Below are 16,728 nucleotides of genomic sequence, written 5' to 3'. Positions count from 1 at the left end.
TGCGTTTCTCAGATGACTTCACTAGGAAAACGGTTTCGAAACGTACCCTTATCAGTGTATTTAGGACTCATTTCTTAGGAAGGATCATCACAGAAAAATCTACGATTAGGGTGTCTGTTTTTTCCAAACCACCAGTATCCCCCAGTGAGCATCAGTTGACAGTTGACATCATACTGGGACACTGCAGATTTATACTGGGGCACATGCTCTAGTAAAAGGGGTCTTGTTATACCAATGTTGTTTACCTCAAACATTTTTAATGTTTAAGTGATTTGAAGAAGGAAATAGGTTAACCAAAGCCCCTTTTGTTTGTCATCAGTGTGACTATATGACATCTATCTGAATTTCATCACGACATGATTATATTTATCCTTGCGTTACTTACCACTTTGTTATGCAAGCCCTGTTTTGGGCATTAGCATTTTTTCTACCACATACTAGAGAGTCATACTAATCATCATAACTTGGGGAACAAGGTATTTGTTTTTCACATACTAACTCCTCAGCGCAGCATTACTACTGTCACATTGTCCAAAGATGTTGTGACACTATTATAAGAGCCATAAGTCTTACACTACAGGGCTTCTCTCATCAGAAGCCTGTGACGTTATAACATCACATTTTGGCTTCAACTTCCTTGAAATCTTGTTGGACATGATACTAAAACAGCACAGGATTACGTCCAATCTGCAGCTCTTGCCAGAAATCAGATAAGGCTAGTAACTGGTGTTGGGTTGGTACCATAGAGTGGAAAAGGGCTATATTAGATGGATTACTGGAGTGCTACATATCCTTGTAACTAGTTCTCCATATGGAGGGATTATCACTGCAAAGCATATGCCTTCTTGTCTTTGCATGAAGTGGTTTCACTGTTTACATAAATTCTGACCCAAATTATTATTTTATTATTATTACAGAGATGTCCTGGATCTGACATTGTTCAATTTTATTCATCTCGTGTTTCCTCTGAATGACATCCATCTTTGAGCTGTTACCATAGAATTGACTGGTTGACTTGGATTGTTGTTATGGATAATTCAAAAAGGCTTTGCTATTAGTTTTACCTCAATTTTAACTCATTTTCAATATGTTATATGGTGACAGATTAATCAACTTCCGTCTTCACAGAATTGGTAATTTGGGTGTTATTTAAAATTTGTCGTCTTTTCCTTAAATGACACCTGTCAGATGCGTTGCAAGTATTGAGGAATCACATTTCGGTTGGCTTATCAAGCCATTACAGTAATGACAGACTGCCTGCTGTGGTTACAGCATGCGAGTCAAGCTTCTTGGCGTAGGTATTTGTCAGTTTGTGGTTAAACGAATTTCACACACTGGAGAACCAAGCTAATAACGGATAATTTTTCTAAAAAAAAAAAAAGGGTCAACTGCCAGCTTATGCCACGAAAAAAGATTTTTACACTTAAATGGACCCTTTCAAAAGGATCAAAAGTTTATATTTTTGAGTCACATTCTGAAAAATGTGACTTTTAATCAACAGAGAGTTGGGGTCTGGCCAGCCCATAGTGGTGTGCTTTGGACTAGATAAGAACAGTTTCTTTGAGGTAGGGTTGAGAGCCAGGAGGAGCAGCCCTGCCTTTAATTTTTGCTTCCTTTCAAAACCGTCCTCACACCCCGACATGCACAGCCACACTTAACATGTGGGCCCCAGTGGAAAAGCATGGAGTGGCAAAGGGTGACACAGGGTAAAGAGATTGTGTAGTTGTGTGGTGTAGAAATGGGTCACAAATAAGTGAGTGGTGAAATATAATGACAGAATGGTTCCATACAGAGCAGAGAACGGCTGCATAACAGTTTAAAGAGTATAGAAATGATAGGCATCATATTCTGTGGCATTTGCACGTTGAGTTAAACACCTGTGGTACCATGGTTCTGCTGTTTAGATCTGATGCCTATTTTGTGCTGTAAAAATACTTTTGTGTTTGTTTATAGCCTTATCTAGCCTGTTTCCTGCATTCACTCCTTATGTAAGGGACTATTTGGTGCTTTGTGGTGGTCCGGGCAAACCCATTGCACTGAAAACCATCTAATTTTGTTGTGTCCTTCCCCATACTATGATTTTTCAAAGTCATAAAAATGTATATTTTGTCAGCCGTGCCACTGCCTCCTATTCAGCTGCCCTACCGTGACGTTCTCATTTTAGGAATCCTGGTGGAAATGGCAACCAAATGCCAAAAACCAAAAACAATCAGATCACAAGAAGCTGATTGAAATTGAACTGATTGCCATTATATGCTCAAGAGTTATGTTTTCAGTTAGCCAGCAAACAGTGGACACATTTTCTGAACAAATTCAAAGTATAGGTAACAGTAAATCCGCCAGCATAACCATAACCACTGTGGCCAGAGACTAACGAAAACAGACATTCAACATCAAGTTAAGAGAAAAGACAGCTCTCCTCTCAGTAAAGACAGGAAGTGGAAGACATTCAGCCTTAGGCTTATCCACTGGGATCACAGTCACATGAATGACGCTGTCAAGGCCAATAAAAACTTTAAAAACTTTTTGAATGCTTTAATGGTCCAATGGCTGGCCCAAGTTTGAGCTGTTAGTTGCTTCAAGAAATTATGATTAGCATTATCGATGGTATTCATTTAAAATACTTAACAATTCATCAATGGAATAATGAAGAGATTTGTTCGTCACTAAAATAATCATTAGTTTCAGCTCTACCATGAATGTAAATGTACAATCTAAGAAACCCCAAGATTTAGTTTTCAAGGTTTGAGACAAGGTCTTAAATTTTTGCATGGATATTTTTAACTGTGAAAAGATGTATCGAATGGGTTACATGCTGAAACAATCTATTTTATTTAGGTTTGCAGTTGTGAGTTTGTACCTCACATGTGTTACTGGTATTGGTAGAGTTGCCTTGTAGGCTACTCATTTGCATTCACAGTCACATTTGTATATGACACTTGAGTGTCTTGAGCTCAGTGGCAGTGGCTATTCAGACCTCATACAAGATGATTTGATTCATACAAACCCAAAAACCAAAATCGTAGTCCAGGACTGTGTTACTTTAGCATTTAAAAAATGCACTGAGCAATCACAAGTGAAGATGTTACTGCCAATAAGGAACTGACATAAACCAACGGTCACATGTTGTTTCATACAGTGTTTCTTTAAGGCTCAGGCAGAATCTTAGTCTGCTGGCCTTGTCTGATAACAATGAGTTGGCTTTGCATGTGTGCTCACTTGCATGTGTGTTTGTCTGTTGTCTGGTTTAGGGTACATCTTCTCTCACATTGGCACCATAGGCTGTAAAAAGATTTGGTGTGTGTATACGCATGGGTTTTCATTGTCTGGCACCTGTCCCACCTTGCCTTAAGGTGAAAACAAGGCAGATATGGCCATAAACAGAACTCTGTCTCTTACACTCTCTTGCTCTCTCTCTCTCTCTCTCTCTCTCTCTCTCACTCTCTCTCTTTCTTTCTCTCTCTCTCTCTTGCTCTCTACAGGTGATTAAGATGGCTTTTTAAAAGGCCACCTGTTAGAGATTAAAGGGCACCTGGGAGAAACAGTGGAAGAAAGCACAAGAAAGAGTGATTGAGTGAAAGCGCAGAACAAGAGCAGATGAGAAAACACAGTTTATTGGTCTCCAGTTTTGTTGAAGTGCAGATTACAGTTGTTGACAGCTCATATACAACAAACCAGACAAATGTCAGTGGTGGTTTTATTTCCTTTCAGATAACTGGTCCCTTAATTAATGCCTTTTCTTGGAATGAACAAATACTTAGAAATCTCATCCGTGCAATATATATATGTGTGTGTGGGGGAGGGGGGTTCCCCATTGTCTATTGTCTATATATATATAGCGAGAGAGAGAGAAATTTTTGAAGTAATATGTATTATCGAAATTTTTAACCATTTGCATATTAATTTCCAAATGAGTGAAATCCATGCATTAGTTTAATTTTATATTATGCTACTTTGATTGTCTCTTGATTTTGGAATCTTGGCAAGACGAAATAAGCAATTAAAATATATATTAGTTATGTGTTCTCCCTGCTAGTAAGCTTTCGGTAACAGTAACAACCTCAACTCACCCCATCACTTCAATCCGCAGGTCAGAAAAGCTAAATCTAACCTAGAATTTTTTCTTATGACTCACAAAGCTTCAAAGCCCCCCCCAGCAGCTTCTATACTTTCATTGTCAAACACGCCACTGTAAAAAAAATGAGTGTGCACTGCAGCAAGAATAGTTGGTAGCTTGATGTCAAAGGAATCTGAGTAAATAGCATACAAGTCTGCATTTGCATGGCTGGGATAGTGTTGGCGTGAGTCACGCAGGGTCTGCATGAATGAGGGAGAGAGGGAGTCCGCTTATTGACATTCACCCAATCAAAAAGGCTAAACCTTTTGAGTTAATGAGCCAGGAAAAGCCCCACATCAGTGTTGACTCTCTCAGTTTGTTGCTTAATGGATGAATCCACAACAAAGCAAAGGCGCGTACGCACGTGTACATGTCTTACAAGTAAGCACTGCTCATTTGTGCAGTATCTCTAAAGTCAGCATGGACTCGCTTGTTCACACAGTTCCCACTGACTCAGGCTTAAGCCCATGAAGAAGCTACACTCAAGCCCAAACTTCATGTCTCTCTCACTTTTCCATTTCCCACCCAACAGATTGACACTCTCACGTGCAAACATGCGGGCGCACACACACACACACACACACACACACACACACATTCCAGAGGTTGGAATGTGGGACAGAGCTGTGCTGGCACTAAAGGAAGCGTGACTCAGCTGCCTGTCCCAACCCTGTCTCAGTCATCTGTTCACTGCCATCCGTCTGTACGTGTGTGTGCATATGAAAACGCACATGCATATGTGCACATGAAAATCTGGATGGCAAACAATGCTTTTTTTGCACACAAATGCCCTCTGTTGTGGTTATTTCGTTGAGTATGTTTGCAAATATGTGCTTGCACTCGACTGTGTGCATGCCAGTGGCCAGCTGTATGTGAATCCAGCTATCCCCCTCCAGCAAACCAACAAACCACTCCAGGTTTAAAAATGGACCTCTTGGAATTATCAGCCCTACTTGTTTTGGCAAGATGACTTTGCTTTAGGTGATTTTTTTTATTTCCATTGAAACAGTCAGAACTGGTTGTTCTGCTCTTAAATTGCATTCAAGCCTCAGTAACATGCTTTACCCCCAAAAACCTGTATTTGTGTTGCACCCTTGTTTAAATGTCAGACATTCAAAGCAATTGTGCAAGAACAGAAACTCTGGGATATCCATTAGCTATGGATATTATTTTATAAATAAGCAAAGAAATAAAAATTATCACAATTCCATTTCCGCCCTTAGGCATGTGACAGAGAGTTTGCGGTCACTTTAAAAATGTGCAAAAATTACCTGTGTGACTAAAATTCCAATGCCTGAGCTGTAGAGAATTGTGGGTGTTCAGCTATGCAAAGCTTAGCCATGCAAACAGAGGGAGCACATGGTGGCTGGCCTGTCTCTGTTGACTCCAGTTAAGTGGGGAGCACTTTAACTGTTTTGAGGCCTGGATACCAAACGCATGTGCACATGCATACAAGCACATCTATGCTTCAGAATCCTGCATTACATTGACATCTACTGGTGACTGATCATCTCAAACAAATGGAATATAACAAAAGGCTTAAAACTCTCTTTGTCTGTGATGATGGTTCGTCATTTACCACATGCCATTCCCCACACTCTCCCCCATTTCCTGTCACTCTTCAAACTGTCCTACTCAATAAAGGCCAAAAAAAAAAGCACCCTTCACCTCAGTGCACTTTCTTATTATTTCGTTTTTTTTGTTTTTTTTTTAATAAGCTTGGACAAACCACTTGAAAAAGTAACAATATTTGGAGTAAAGCTCCAGGTACCTTTGGTGTTCAGAAAAAGTCTTCTCCTCCTCAAATTCTCTCACTGGAACTTCAGCAGGAAGGTCTAGTTCACATACCTCTTTCTCTGTTAGAATAATCCGGCTCTTCTTTCACACGCCTCTCCCTCCCACTTTCCTACACACATTCACATAGAGAGACCAAAAGCAGACACACACACACACAAAGGATAAATAGGGTTCTTCAGTCCCGTGTGGCAGCCAGCAGGCTTGTGCTGATGATGACTACTGGAATTTGTGCGGGTGCCAGCGTAGGCATGGCCGCCCACGGGCATCCAAAGATGGCCCCAAACCACAGGAACCACCAGCAGCCCTGCTGCCGCTCTCCTCTCTCCTTTCATCCTTCCATCCCTCCCCTCTTCAGCGGCACATCCAACACTCCTTCACAATCCTGACTACATGAGATTGTGCTGCGAGTGTGCAGCCACTTCAAATGTTCACATCAGAATCGTACATTCCTCTTCTCCTTGGGCCAAAAGCTTATATTTTAAGAGTGTTTGTTCATCCACTGTGGACCGTGAGATAGCAAACATGAACAACGTTAGAATTAATGATTTGCCATCTGTAGTTATTTTTCATACGTTATAAACTATAAAGTATTGACTCGACAAATATTTCAGCTGCAGCATTGAAACATAACCAATTTTAATCTCTGTTTTCCAGACCACTATTTCGAGGAAACTCAGATGTTGATCAGCTGGGAAAGATTTTTGAGTAAGCATTAATAACTTCATTGCCTGATTCTCCTCAGTTGCGTGTTTCTTGAGAGTAAATGCAAAAGTTTAGTTTTTTAGCAAAGACTTAAATTTGAGAGACCCTAACTGACTGGCTGTCGTTATCCCACAGTGTTGTTGGGGTACCTTCAGTAGAGGACTGGCCCCAGGAGGTGAGCCTACCACAGAGTGCCTTTACCCCGCGACCACCTAAGCCAATAGAGGACTCAGTTCCAGACATGGACGAACAAGGACGGGCTCTCTTAATGGTGGATACTTTTTTTCACTGTTTCAAAATTTCTTGATAGGATTCTCTACATCATTATGACAGTTCTTCTTGAGGTTAATTTTACATGAACCAATAGTTCGTCTCATTTTCTGTCTCTTGCTTCTCTTTCTCTGCAGCAATTCCTCGCATTCAACCCCTCCAGGAGGATATCAGCGTTTACAGCGTTGAGTCACCCCTATTTTCAAAGCGTGGACAGCCACAGTAGAAGTGTGTATGCAGCCCAGCCCATCCCCAGCAACAAGCCCACTATGGAGGAGAGGACTGCTTGACAGTCCACCTTCACCCTTAATCATCCCATACAGTTTCTATAAAAAGCATTCAGCTCACTGCTTCACAGTCTGCTTCATGTTTTATAATTTTTACAGCGTTAAATCAATGTGTGTTAATTAACATTTTTTGACACTGATCAACAGATAACTCTTAAATGACAAAATGAAAAAATCTGTACAAATGGATCAAATATAAATAGGATAGAGAACACAAAGTTACTGATTACAAAGGTCAGTATTAAGTCAAGGTGCTTTTATCAATAATTAGAACCACGAGTCTATGTGATATGTGTTAGTGGTGTAAATTTGAATAGAGGTCTTTTTTGTCTGTAAAAGTTTAGGTCTGTCACTGCATGTAGTGACTAGACAGCAGCTTTATGTCCTGCCTATAATTCTATTACCATGTTTTTGTTAATGATCAACCTTGCTGTGCTCCATACTTATTGCTTTCATTGTCCTTCCCACAGATTCACTCTTTTTGACCCCAATTGCTATGATGTCTATTTCTCTGGTGTAGTTGATGTTGATTTGCTTTTAACTAAAAATGACCCACAGCCTTTGCCGCCTATAATTTAACAGTTGGCATTATTAGCGATAAATGATGTCATAGTTAAGAGGGGTGCAACTTACACTGTCAATCAAATACATTTGTAGAGATTTGTTTTCTTTTCGGCATTAAGAAGACTGTTTTTCTGGTCAGTGTCAAAAAAGTTTAATCAACTGTGATTCCATGTTGTACATAAACTCAAAAGCAAAACGTGAAAATGACCATGGGTGAAAATACTTTTTATAGTCAATGTACAACGCTCTGGGAAACTGCTCTGAAAAAGAGGGTAGCGAAAGTGTCAAGAAAGGAGACACCCCCCACCCCCTCCCCAAACAATGCACAAAGCTATCTTCCTTCCATGAACTGATGGATTGTATTTGCTGCTGGTAGGTTGTTAAATGTTGATTATCAACTGTGTTAACAATGCAAAGAGACTTGCTTCTCAGATTGACTCTTAGTGGTGGATGGATGGCCTGCAGAAGTCATTAAGCAGAGGCCCTCTTTATGACCAGTGTTCAGCTTTGCAAGAGTCCTCTTGACTTAGGGGGACCGTACCGTACGCGAGCCAGTGTGGACAGTGTGGCTCTCACCTATGTTAATGCTTTATTGTGGTTGTATGCTGCAAGCAGACACATACACAACATTTGGTGTGTGCAGTACCACTTACATTAGCACACTGTTATATGTGCCTGCCTATTGAAACATTACTGGGTATCACAAGCCAATCACTCTCTGCCATGTCGTGACTTATCATTCCAGTAATATAGGTATTATATCACTGCCACATTGAGGATGTCCTGAGTAACTGCAGACCAGTAGCGGGATTCTAATGGTTTCTGTGCTCTTCAAAGGACTCGTCATAATGGGCTGATTTCGGTGCTGAGACCATGACGAAAGAACCCTATACAACAGTTCCTGCCACTTGTTTGATCTTGATGAGTTGCTTTTAGTTTGCCTACATGGCCTTTTATCACGATGAAATACAATTATAATTATTTACTATTCAAATGATACCGTAATGCACAGTTGCAGCAGGTTGAGAGTCCCACCAGCACTACTCAACATTAAAACATTTGGCATAGTATTGCCACCAATATTCTGTATTTAATTTTAATTTTATTGTCAAGTCTTATTCTTGTCTTCATCAAGTTGCTTCTCAATGTTTTGTTTGTTTGTTTGTTTGGTTTTTTTTTAAAGATGCTGGGCCATATAATATTCTTACACCAATTACACCAACTCTAGGTGATTATCGAATTTGTGTAAGAATAGTTTGACAGTGTAAGGAATGTATAAAGGATAGGCATTGGTACCGTACAGTATGTAGTGATAAGTACAAGCTGTAATGATAGAAAAACTATCGATATGTGCATTGTCAGCCCATAGATATGTCACAAAAATGGCTAGAAGTAGAGTAGTGAGGGTCAGTGGAATGTTGTACAGCGAGAATATTTTTGTCTAATCAAAATGTTGGGTTGGTTCAGTTGGCACTTGAATTTCATTTGCTTTGGGTTAAGAGTGACTACAAACTTTACAGGTGTTTTTTTTATCATGAAATAATGCACAAATATTTTGTGTACTTTTTTTTTTTTTTTTTGCTTTAATTTACAATTCAGTTTTTACAAGCAAAGTGAAAAGCAAGTTATGCAGATTTGTATTTTTGTATTTAGTAGTTCTTGCAGAACAGTAACATTTTAACACTGGTTTACGTTCTAACAGATAGTGCTGCTAGCACACACACAGACACAATCTCTAACTTTCTCAGGTTCTTGTATATGGACGTCCAGATCTTTTGGGCACAGTTTGCACATCCTTGGGCTACTAACTGACCACATCACATCTCGTTCAGGTTTCTTTCCAAGCTGTTCCACGATCATGCCATTGATTGTAGTCTACTGTCATTCCTGTTTATGCGCTATATGTTACTGTAGTCATTACTGTCTGAAGATAACTGCCTGTATGAACTGTTTTTGCCAGCAGCCTTTAACTGTTAGAGGGCGAACACTATGTAGAGCAATGTATAATTTTCTGCTTGAACTAAGCACTGTGTGAATTTTCTATTCCATAAGATCTGTATCTGGTGTCATTGATGCATACAATGCAATGGAAGTTCCAAATACTTTAGGCATATAGGTTTTTCAATTAAGATAACTGTTTTAGTCTAAGTATACTTGATACAATCACTGTAAACATTTGAATTATCTTATGAAATAATTGGTTTCTATAATACATTTCAGCATCATAAACCTTAAGTCTGTTGGTAAGCTTTGAGAACTTTCACTGTTGAAACCAATGCAGCTTGATCCATCATATAGGCCTAAAATACACATAGGTTCCTGTCACATTTGTTTTTAACATATTAAGTGATGACAAGGAACACCACAATCATGGAGTTATACTTATGTATAAATGTAGGCATTGGTGTCTTATTATTGTGTTGCGCACCAGCTGAATAAAAAGCAGCTTTTTATGAATTTCTTTTGGAGTCTTTTGGAAGCGTGAATAATTAATGAGTAGTTTCCATTTGTTTTTCAAATGATCGAACCCAATACCTGAATTCTGCCAGACAGTCTTCTGCTTCTATTTCATAAATCAATTTTGTGAGTTTTCAGTGACGATTAAGGTCTTTCAGTGTCATTATGGGCAAACTGCCCTAGGGGCCAATACATGGAAAGGCTCCAGTGCATGCCAATAGATTTTACATTAAAATGATCAGTTTTGTTCACACCATGATGTAAAAATGGCCGGGGATAGCATCTAGTCCTATCGTGCAGTAGGTGGCGGTATTAATCTTAGAAACAGTGTCAGCAACCTGCCAGAAAAATGTGAAAAGGAAGAAGAAGAAGAAAAGCGCACACAGTGGCGGCGGTAATGCGCTAACTGGTGTGTTAGTTACCACACAAAAAAAAACTAAAGAAGAAGAAAGAGGAGGAGGGGGAGCAGCAGCAGCAGAAGAAGAAGAAACGTAGCGTTTTCATTTACTGATGTGGCTAGGTCGGTGTTAGCAAGGTAACACTGATGGTTGTTCTCCCTGTGGGACGTTTCTCCTCATTATTAATTCAACATGGGCAAAAGAGACAATCGAGTGGTGAGTTATGTGACACCTTCAATTTAAAATAGACAATGTGTTGATACGCTGTTGCATTTGATGGACGAGCTAGGCTAAACGTAAACAGCGGCAGCACAGCTAGCGAATATATCCCTCCGCCAGGTATTCCGGAGCTAGGCCCAGGCACTGGGCATTCAAGCCTCTCTTTAGCACATTTCCTTTGAAAACACAACAAAATGCCTCCATGCAAAACTGTGTCGGCGTGAACCGCCTGGTAGCCAATACAAGAAGGAGAGTTTCAGCAGAGCTGGAGCCGCGTAAGCATCAAATGCTCAGTTTAGCTCACAGCATTATCAGCCAGTGCTCTGACGTGGATGTTGGTTAGAGCATTTCTCTCTGCAACGTGTTGATTGATTTATACTACGACAGTCCATGGTTTATTATAAACTATCACATACATCAGCCCTGCATTAAGTCCAGTTATAAATGATGTGGTTGCCATCACTTATTAGAGACGGGTTAATGCAAATGAAATATATATGGTGGTGTAAGGCTATTTTTTCAATATACTGTGTAATCCCAGTATCCACACTACTACTGTTGTCATTTACTTATGTGAATAACTACTACTCTTCTTTGAACTCCTAACAATACCAAAGAAAAGATATTAATTAACAGGAAAGTGTCTATTTCAACAATCTCTATTAGATGCTCGTGAAGTATTGATTGTTTTTGCTGTCTCAGGCTTACATTAACCCCATTGCTGCTGCACGAGCCAGAGGGCCTGTGCAGAACTCTGGACCAACCATACAGGATTATTTAAGCAGACCTCGCCCTACATGGTGAGTAAATACGCAGTTCCAAATAGTTGTTCTTTTGTAATAAAAGCTCAAATCTGACATCTTTATTTAGCGGTGTTCTATCATATTATTCGTCTTAGTCAGTCATGGTGAGTACGCAGCCCTTAAAAAAACAGGGGTCTCATTACATAGAACCAGAATCAGATCAAATAGAAAGGGCACCTAAAGCTCTTTCTATTGTTCTTCTACTTGAAGACAATATTGTGGTATCCTTGTTTGGCTGTACATTATAGAGTATAGTTTATAGTTAATTGCAGAGGAAATCAAAGTTGACAGACAGACTGGTTTCAGCTTCTCCTGACTTCTTAATCTATCTTTGAAATCTAACCATGCAGAAAACTTGAGTGACCTTTACTCCTGCAAAATTCAGTTCCATGGTATCAAAAATATGACAGGTTGCCCTGCATTGCAGTGATAGCTGCAGCATGTGGATTACTTCAGGGCTGGGCGCTATTACAACAGGAGTGAAGCACCACTTGATTGAAAGCAGAGGGGCAAGGAGTTTGATATTTGTGGGCAAACTAGCTGTCGGTTTATTCATTGCAACAATATATCATTTAGGACTATACATACCACTGCTAAAATGATCTTCCAGCCCTTTCATGTCTGGTTTTATGTCACTAGCTTTCAGCAGTTGTCCCATAGAGAAGAAGGAGTTTTTCTTCATGACCTTTTCCCCACTGCAAATGATATCTCAAATTGTATCTTTGAAAATGCCAAGAGCATAATCTTGGTAAGGCACTTCTGGTGTAGTGTTCCAATTAAATAAATTCCCAACATTAGCCGCAAGGGGGCACATTCATTCTGTCAATTACCACACGCCCCTATGTGTCTGAAAGCTTGTCTTCATTAAGCTTCAGCTTTGTTGGTCTACTGTAGATTCCTGTTCTTAAATATGTGGCAGATCAAGATCAAACATTATACGATGAAGATCTTGAGTTTGAGAAGATGTAATTCTTGAAAATGTATTCAGGGACAACAACTTTTATAGCAGGCAATTTACTCTTTTTTTTTTTTTTTTTTTTTTTTTCTTTAGGGAAGAGTTAAAGGAGCAGTTGGAGAAGAAGAAGAAAGGCTCTCGAGCCCTGGCTGATTTTGAGGATAAAATGAATGAGGTGTGTTGGTGTCATGCACACTTGAAATGTGGACTTTTTAATATTGATCATCTTTCTTTAGATTACTTCAACTAATCTCAAAAGTGGTGTGTACCAACTGGCTTCAAAATAATTCTTCAAAGCAAAGCTGCATAAGGAGAACATTTGGAAGTATAGAAGAATGATTTTTTAAAAATGTATTTGCCCCCCTCCCCCAGAAATGGAAGAAAGAACTGGCAAAACACAGAGAAAAGTTGTTGGGTGACAAGGATAAAGAAAAAGACAAGAAAACATCAGAGAAGGAAAAAGAAGAGAAGAAAGACAAAAAGGAGGTATGGTGTATATTCTTCACCCAAAATGTGAACAAGCTCACCCATAAAACGTCTTTACTCACTTGAGCTTTTCATTTGTGTTCAGAAAAAGAAGAAAGAAAAGAAGAAATTGAACAGGGTGAGGAGAGACCTCCAATATTGTAATAGCCACAGCTGTCTCTCCCTTGCCCTCTTTCTCTCTCTCCCCCCTCCCCTCCCCTATTCCTGCTCTCTTGCACATCTGCAAATTTTTTGTCGCTATGTCTAATTCTAACCTGAACCCTGGAAGCAGGCCATAACCTCCAGAGAGAAGAGTCTGCCCATAGCAACCTAATTTTTGGGTTATTGTATATTCACCACTTATATATCAACCCCACACACACACACAGACACAACTTCTCTGAGAGATGGTCTTTAAAGCAAGCCAATAACCTCAAGTCTAATGAACCCTGCTTTCACTGTGTTTTGGTCAAGCATTCTTCATCTTCCTCCTCTTCATCGAGTTCTGATTCTTCCAGCAGCTCCTCCTCAGAATCTGAAGATGAGGTAAGCCTGACCATACTGTAGTGTGTGATAGAAAATTTTGGTGCAACATTTTTGTGTCCTTCTTGAACCATTACATGAGAAGGGTTTCTCCTTTTTATCCCCAGTATTACCACCATATTGATCCTCAGGCAGTTTTAATCCAGCTGCAAATTTAGAGGCACAGTCCTTTTTTAAAAAAAAAACAAAAAACAAGCTGCTCAACTTGTTAAGATACAACACATTGATTTATTAGCCAGCTGCTGTGTTGGAGGAATAGTTTGTGGAGTTTTAGAAAGAGCAGGGGGGTGATTGTGATAGTTGATATATCTGGAGAGTAAAGGTAAACATTAAAACTGCTCTGAAACTAAGTTTGAACAAAAAGTGTAGGCTGCTTTGTTTGTCTTAAAGCTTTTCTTAGAAGTGGCTCAACAGTGTTTCATACCACACTGTTTGATTGCCTTTCTGTATGTTTACAGGATGATAAGAAGAGTATGAAGAAAAAAAGGAAGAAAAAGAAGTCATCGGCCAGGAAAGCATCAGACAGTTCAGAGGAAGAATCAGATGCTGAATCAAAGGTTTTTTTTGTTTTTTTGTTTTTTTTTTTTAAATAGCAAAATTGGCTTTTCTCTTTTGAATCCACTCAAGTTGAAAAAGGTGCTCACATATTGATGAATAAGGTATTTTTAATGACAGCAATCGCCCTAATTTATGCTTTTCCCCACAAAGAAAAAGAAGAGGATCAAGGAAGAGGTGGATAAAGACAAGGTAGTGTTTACTTGTTTAGTTATTTACTTTTAATGATAATGTGTTTGTTGTGATAGGGTCACCAAATGTGATGCTTTGAAATGTAAAAGTATTGCATTCCACTCATTTCTTTGTAAATCTTGTGATTCTCAGGATGACAAAAGCCGCAGAAGAAAAAGAAAGGCTGAGCGAAGTCATAAGGACTCCTCCTCAGAATCCTCTGTAGACTCTGAGGGGGAAGAGGCAGTAAGTATTAGTCACATGTGATTGTTAGAGGAGCAATGGAGGACTGTTTTCTTTGTTCCTCTTTTACCCCATCGGTTCAAAATTTAAGGAAAGGATTTATCTTAATTAGCCCACAAAGTCAACTGTATCCAATTATCAGTAATTCACTTTTAGTTATTATAATGCTAAACCATAAAAAAGTAAATAAAATTAAAAAGTTTCAATGCCTGATGCAAACTCTTGTTTACCAAAGATGAGTTGTGTCTTACATTGACATCATCATGACCATGAGGTCAAGAGGAGTCAGTAAGGAAAAGGGTGTTATCATCAGCCTTATATGAAGGTGTCCAACCACCTGAAAGCTGAGCATGCTTTTCAAAGCACATCTCTTTAAGTCATATTTGTGATTTCTCCAAATAATTAGCCACTGTTCCCACCAAGTAAATCAGCCGGTTTATCTGCCACCATCTTATGTCTGCCAACCACTGAAGATGATTGCAAACCTGTCATTGCTTGAAATTTATGCGTCAGAGCACGGATGTTACATCTCTTTCCATCAAGAACAATACAAAAGCATCACTGGTTTCTTATCATGGTTTGGGCACAACACTGGGTTTTGTTCAACAATTTAGAGAAAAAACTATTTAGTTCAGAAACCAATTATCTTCTTAAGATTGGTAGGTGTAGAAAAGTGTTGCCATTATTGTGAAACTTTTACTTGAATTGGCCTTCCCTTTTTCCATGGTCTCATTTCAACTTTCCCACAGGGCGAAGCAAAAAAGAAAAAACTAAGTAGTGAAGAAAAGGAGAAAATCACAGTGAGCAATTTACTTCCTTTATTAACTTCTTTTCATATGGAGCACAAGATTATGATTTGATCCATACAACCAGGGGAACTGACTTCTCTCAGATAACCACAGTAAACAAACTGTCATTTAAAATAATGAAATGTAAAAGACATTTCTTACTGAATATAAATTGCCTTATGTTCTCAGGACAAATCCAAGAAGAAGAGAAAAAAGAAGCACAAGAAACATGGCAGAAAAAAGAAAAAGAAGGCTGCATGTCAGTCAGACTCAGAGCTTGTATAACAACCGTAGCTTTACGGTTCTCTCGGTCTCCTGGCAGTTCACCTGTAGTGTTTTTCTTTTTCTTTTTTCTTTTTTTTTTCTTTATTTGGGCCTGCGACCACCCAAAACTTCTCCCATCCAGCCTGGATCACCACACTTGATTGAGGAGACCTACAAACTACAAACGTAATGCTGGGGTGAAAATGAGGGAGCACCCATCCCTCCAAACGGAAACTACCCATACATATCTTGGGTTGACTTTCATTGCCACACCTTCGATAGGAAATCGTTTTTTAAGTGCAGCCAACAACCAGAAGTGAATTCCATAATCTTTCTTTTTCCGTTCATCATGGAGATTTCCAGAAGACTGGCACTTGCTTTTGCCTTCAGTGTGCTGGCTCTCGAGGGAGTTACTCCCTGTGTTTCATACCTGACACCTTGCATTTCTGGTAGCTAGATGAGGCTAATAAGCTAATGCTTGTGTCATGCATGCATGTAGACCCGATCACCTGATGTCTTGCCAGCCTCATATTGAAGTTGGACTAGTGATAAGAAATGTGAGCAGCACAGTCAACATTTATACAAGGGATAATTGTACAGTAAGATCGATTGTTACACTGCAGTCTAAATGTATAAACAATAGTAATTCATTAAAGTATTGTTTTAGCCTTTTTTGCTGGCTTTTGTGTGTTTGTGTATGCTTATCCCTATCCCACTCTGAATGGCCCTGTTACCTTTTCCTGTGAAATGCATCTCGCTACTTAAATCAGGTCAGAAGTATGGAACACAAAACGTGGCTTCGTCTAATCTATATTATGTGACAATTATATTTTATTGAACTTAAATGCAGAATACTACAAACAAAGATATTCACTTGCAATTTAATTTTTCATGTGACTTAATTACTGAAAGTTTGGTTTATCTTCAGAGCTTTAAAATTCAAAATCACTTATTACACAGAATAAAATCTGTACCTGCCTCTCCCAAGCTTGTAGTTTGTCAGGGGAAGAATACTTTCAAAATAAAATTTCACTCCAGGCAGCATGAGTGTTTTTGAATGAGGCTTTACAGGCCGGTCTTGTGATAGAGACAGTGTATTGATACCAAAGGTTAATGTGTGCTTGTAAACA

At 39.2% G+C, this 16,728-nt stretch overlaps 2 protein-coding genes across 6 annotated transcripts in view; both read left to right on the top strand.

Annotated features, from left to right (window-relative positions):
- cdk6 (cyclin dependent kinase 6) overlaps positions 1–8,059 on the top strand; it is a 28,408-nt gene extending 20,349 nt beyond the window's left edge. For both annotated transcript variants that reach the window (XM_029513859.1, XM_029513858.1), the window contains 3 exons: positions 6,569–6,619; positions 6,752–6,887; positions 7,024–8,059. In XM_029513859.1, coding sequence (XP_029369719.1) covers positions 6,569–6,619; positions 6,752–6,887; positions 7,024–7,176 — 340 coding nt within the window. In that variant the 3' untranslated portion in view covers positions 7,177–8,059. The remainder of the gene's footprint in view (positions 1–6,568; positions 6,620–6,751; positions 6,888–7,023) is intronic.
- A 2,594-nt stretch (positions 8,060–10,653) lies between these two features.
- Positions 10,654–16,574, top strand: fam133b (family with sequence similarity 133 member B). Of its 4 annotated transcripts, none has more exons than XR_003841256.1 (9): positions 10,654–10,808; positions 11,514–11,611; positions 12,666–12,744; positions 12,942–13,173; positions 13,556–13,580; positions 14,036–14,134; positions 14,286–14,324; positions 14,457–15,346; positions 15,524–16,568. XR_003841256.1 is itself a non-coding variant. In XM_029514368.1 (5 exons), exons 1-4 carry the CDS (start codon positions 10,785–10,787, stop codon positions 13,119–13,121), a joined length of 381 nt encoding a protein of 126 aa, XP_029370228.1. In that variant the 5' UTR covers positions 10,654–10,784; the 3' UTR covers positions 13,122–13,580; positions 14,036–14,134. The 4 variants fall into 4 exon arrangements, 1 of the variants encoding a protein (XP_029370228.1); XR_003841257.1 differs by having other exon boundaries at positions 13,553–13,580; XR_003841258.1 differs by lacking the exons at positions 10,654–10,808; positions 11,514–11,611; positions 12,666–12,744 and having other exon boundaries at positions 12,996–13,055; positions 13,141–13,580; positions 15,524–16,574.
- The last annotated feature ends 154 nt before the right edge of the window (positions 16,575–16,728 follow it).

Source organism: Echeneis naucrates, chromosome 11, assembly GCF_900963305.1.
Source record: "Echeneis naucrates chromosome 11, fEcheNa1.1, whole genome shotgun sequence".
Lineage (NCBI taxonomy): Eukaryota > Metazoa > Chordata > Actinopteri > Carangiformes > Echeneidae > Echeneis > Echeneis naucrates.
This window is presented reverse-complemented; position numbering and strand designations above follow the sequence as displayed.

What these genes read in the sequence shown, in the direction of transcription:
- fam133b (XM_029514368.1), top strand. Translation starts at nt 10,785, where the DNA reads ATGGGCAAAAGAGACAATCGAGTG. An exon ending in AGCAGACCTCGCCCTACATG is followed by an intron (nt 11,612 to 12,665) that starts GTGAGTAAATAC and finishes TTTTTTCTTTAG; the next exon opens with GGAAGAGTTAAAGGAGCAGT. An exon ending in TTGAGGATAAAATGAATGAG is followed by an intron (nt 12,745 to 12,941) that starts GTGTGTTGGTGT and finishes CCCCTCCCCCAG; the next exon opens with AAATGGAAGAAAGAACTGGC.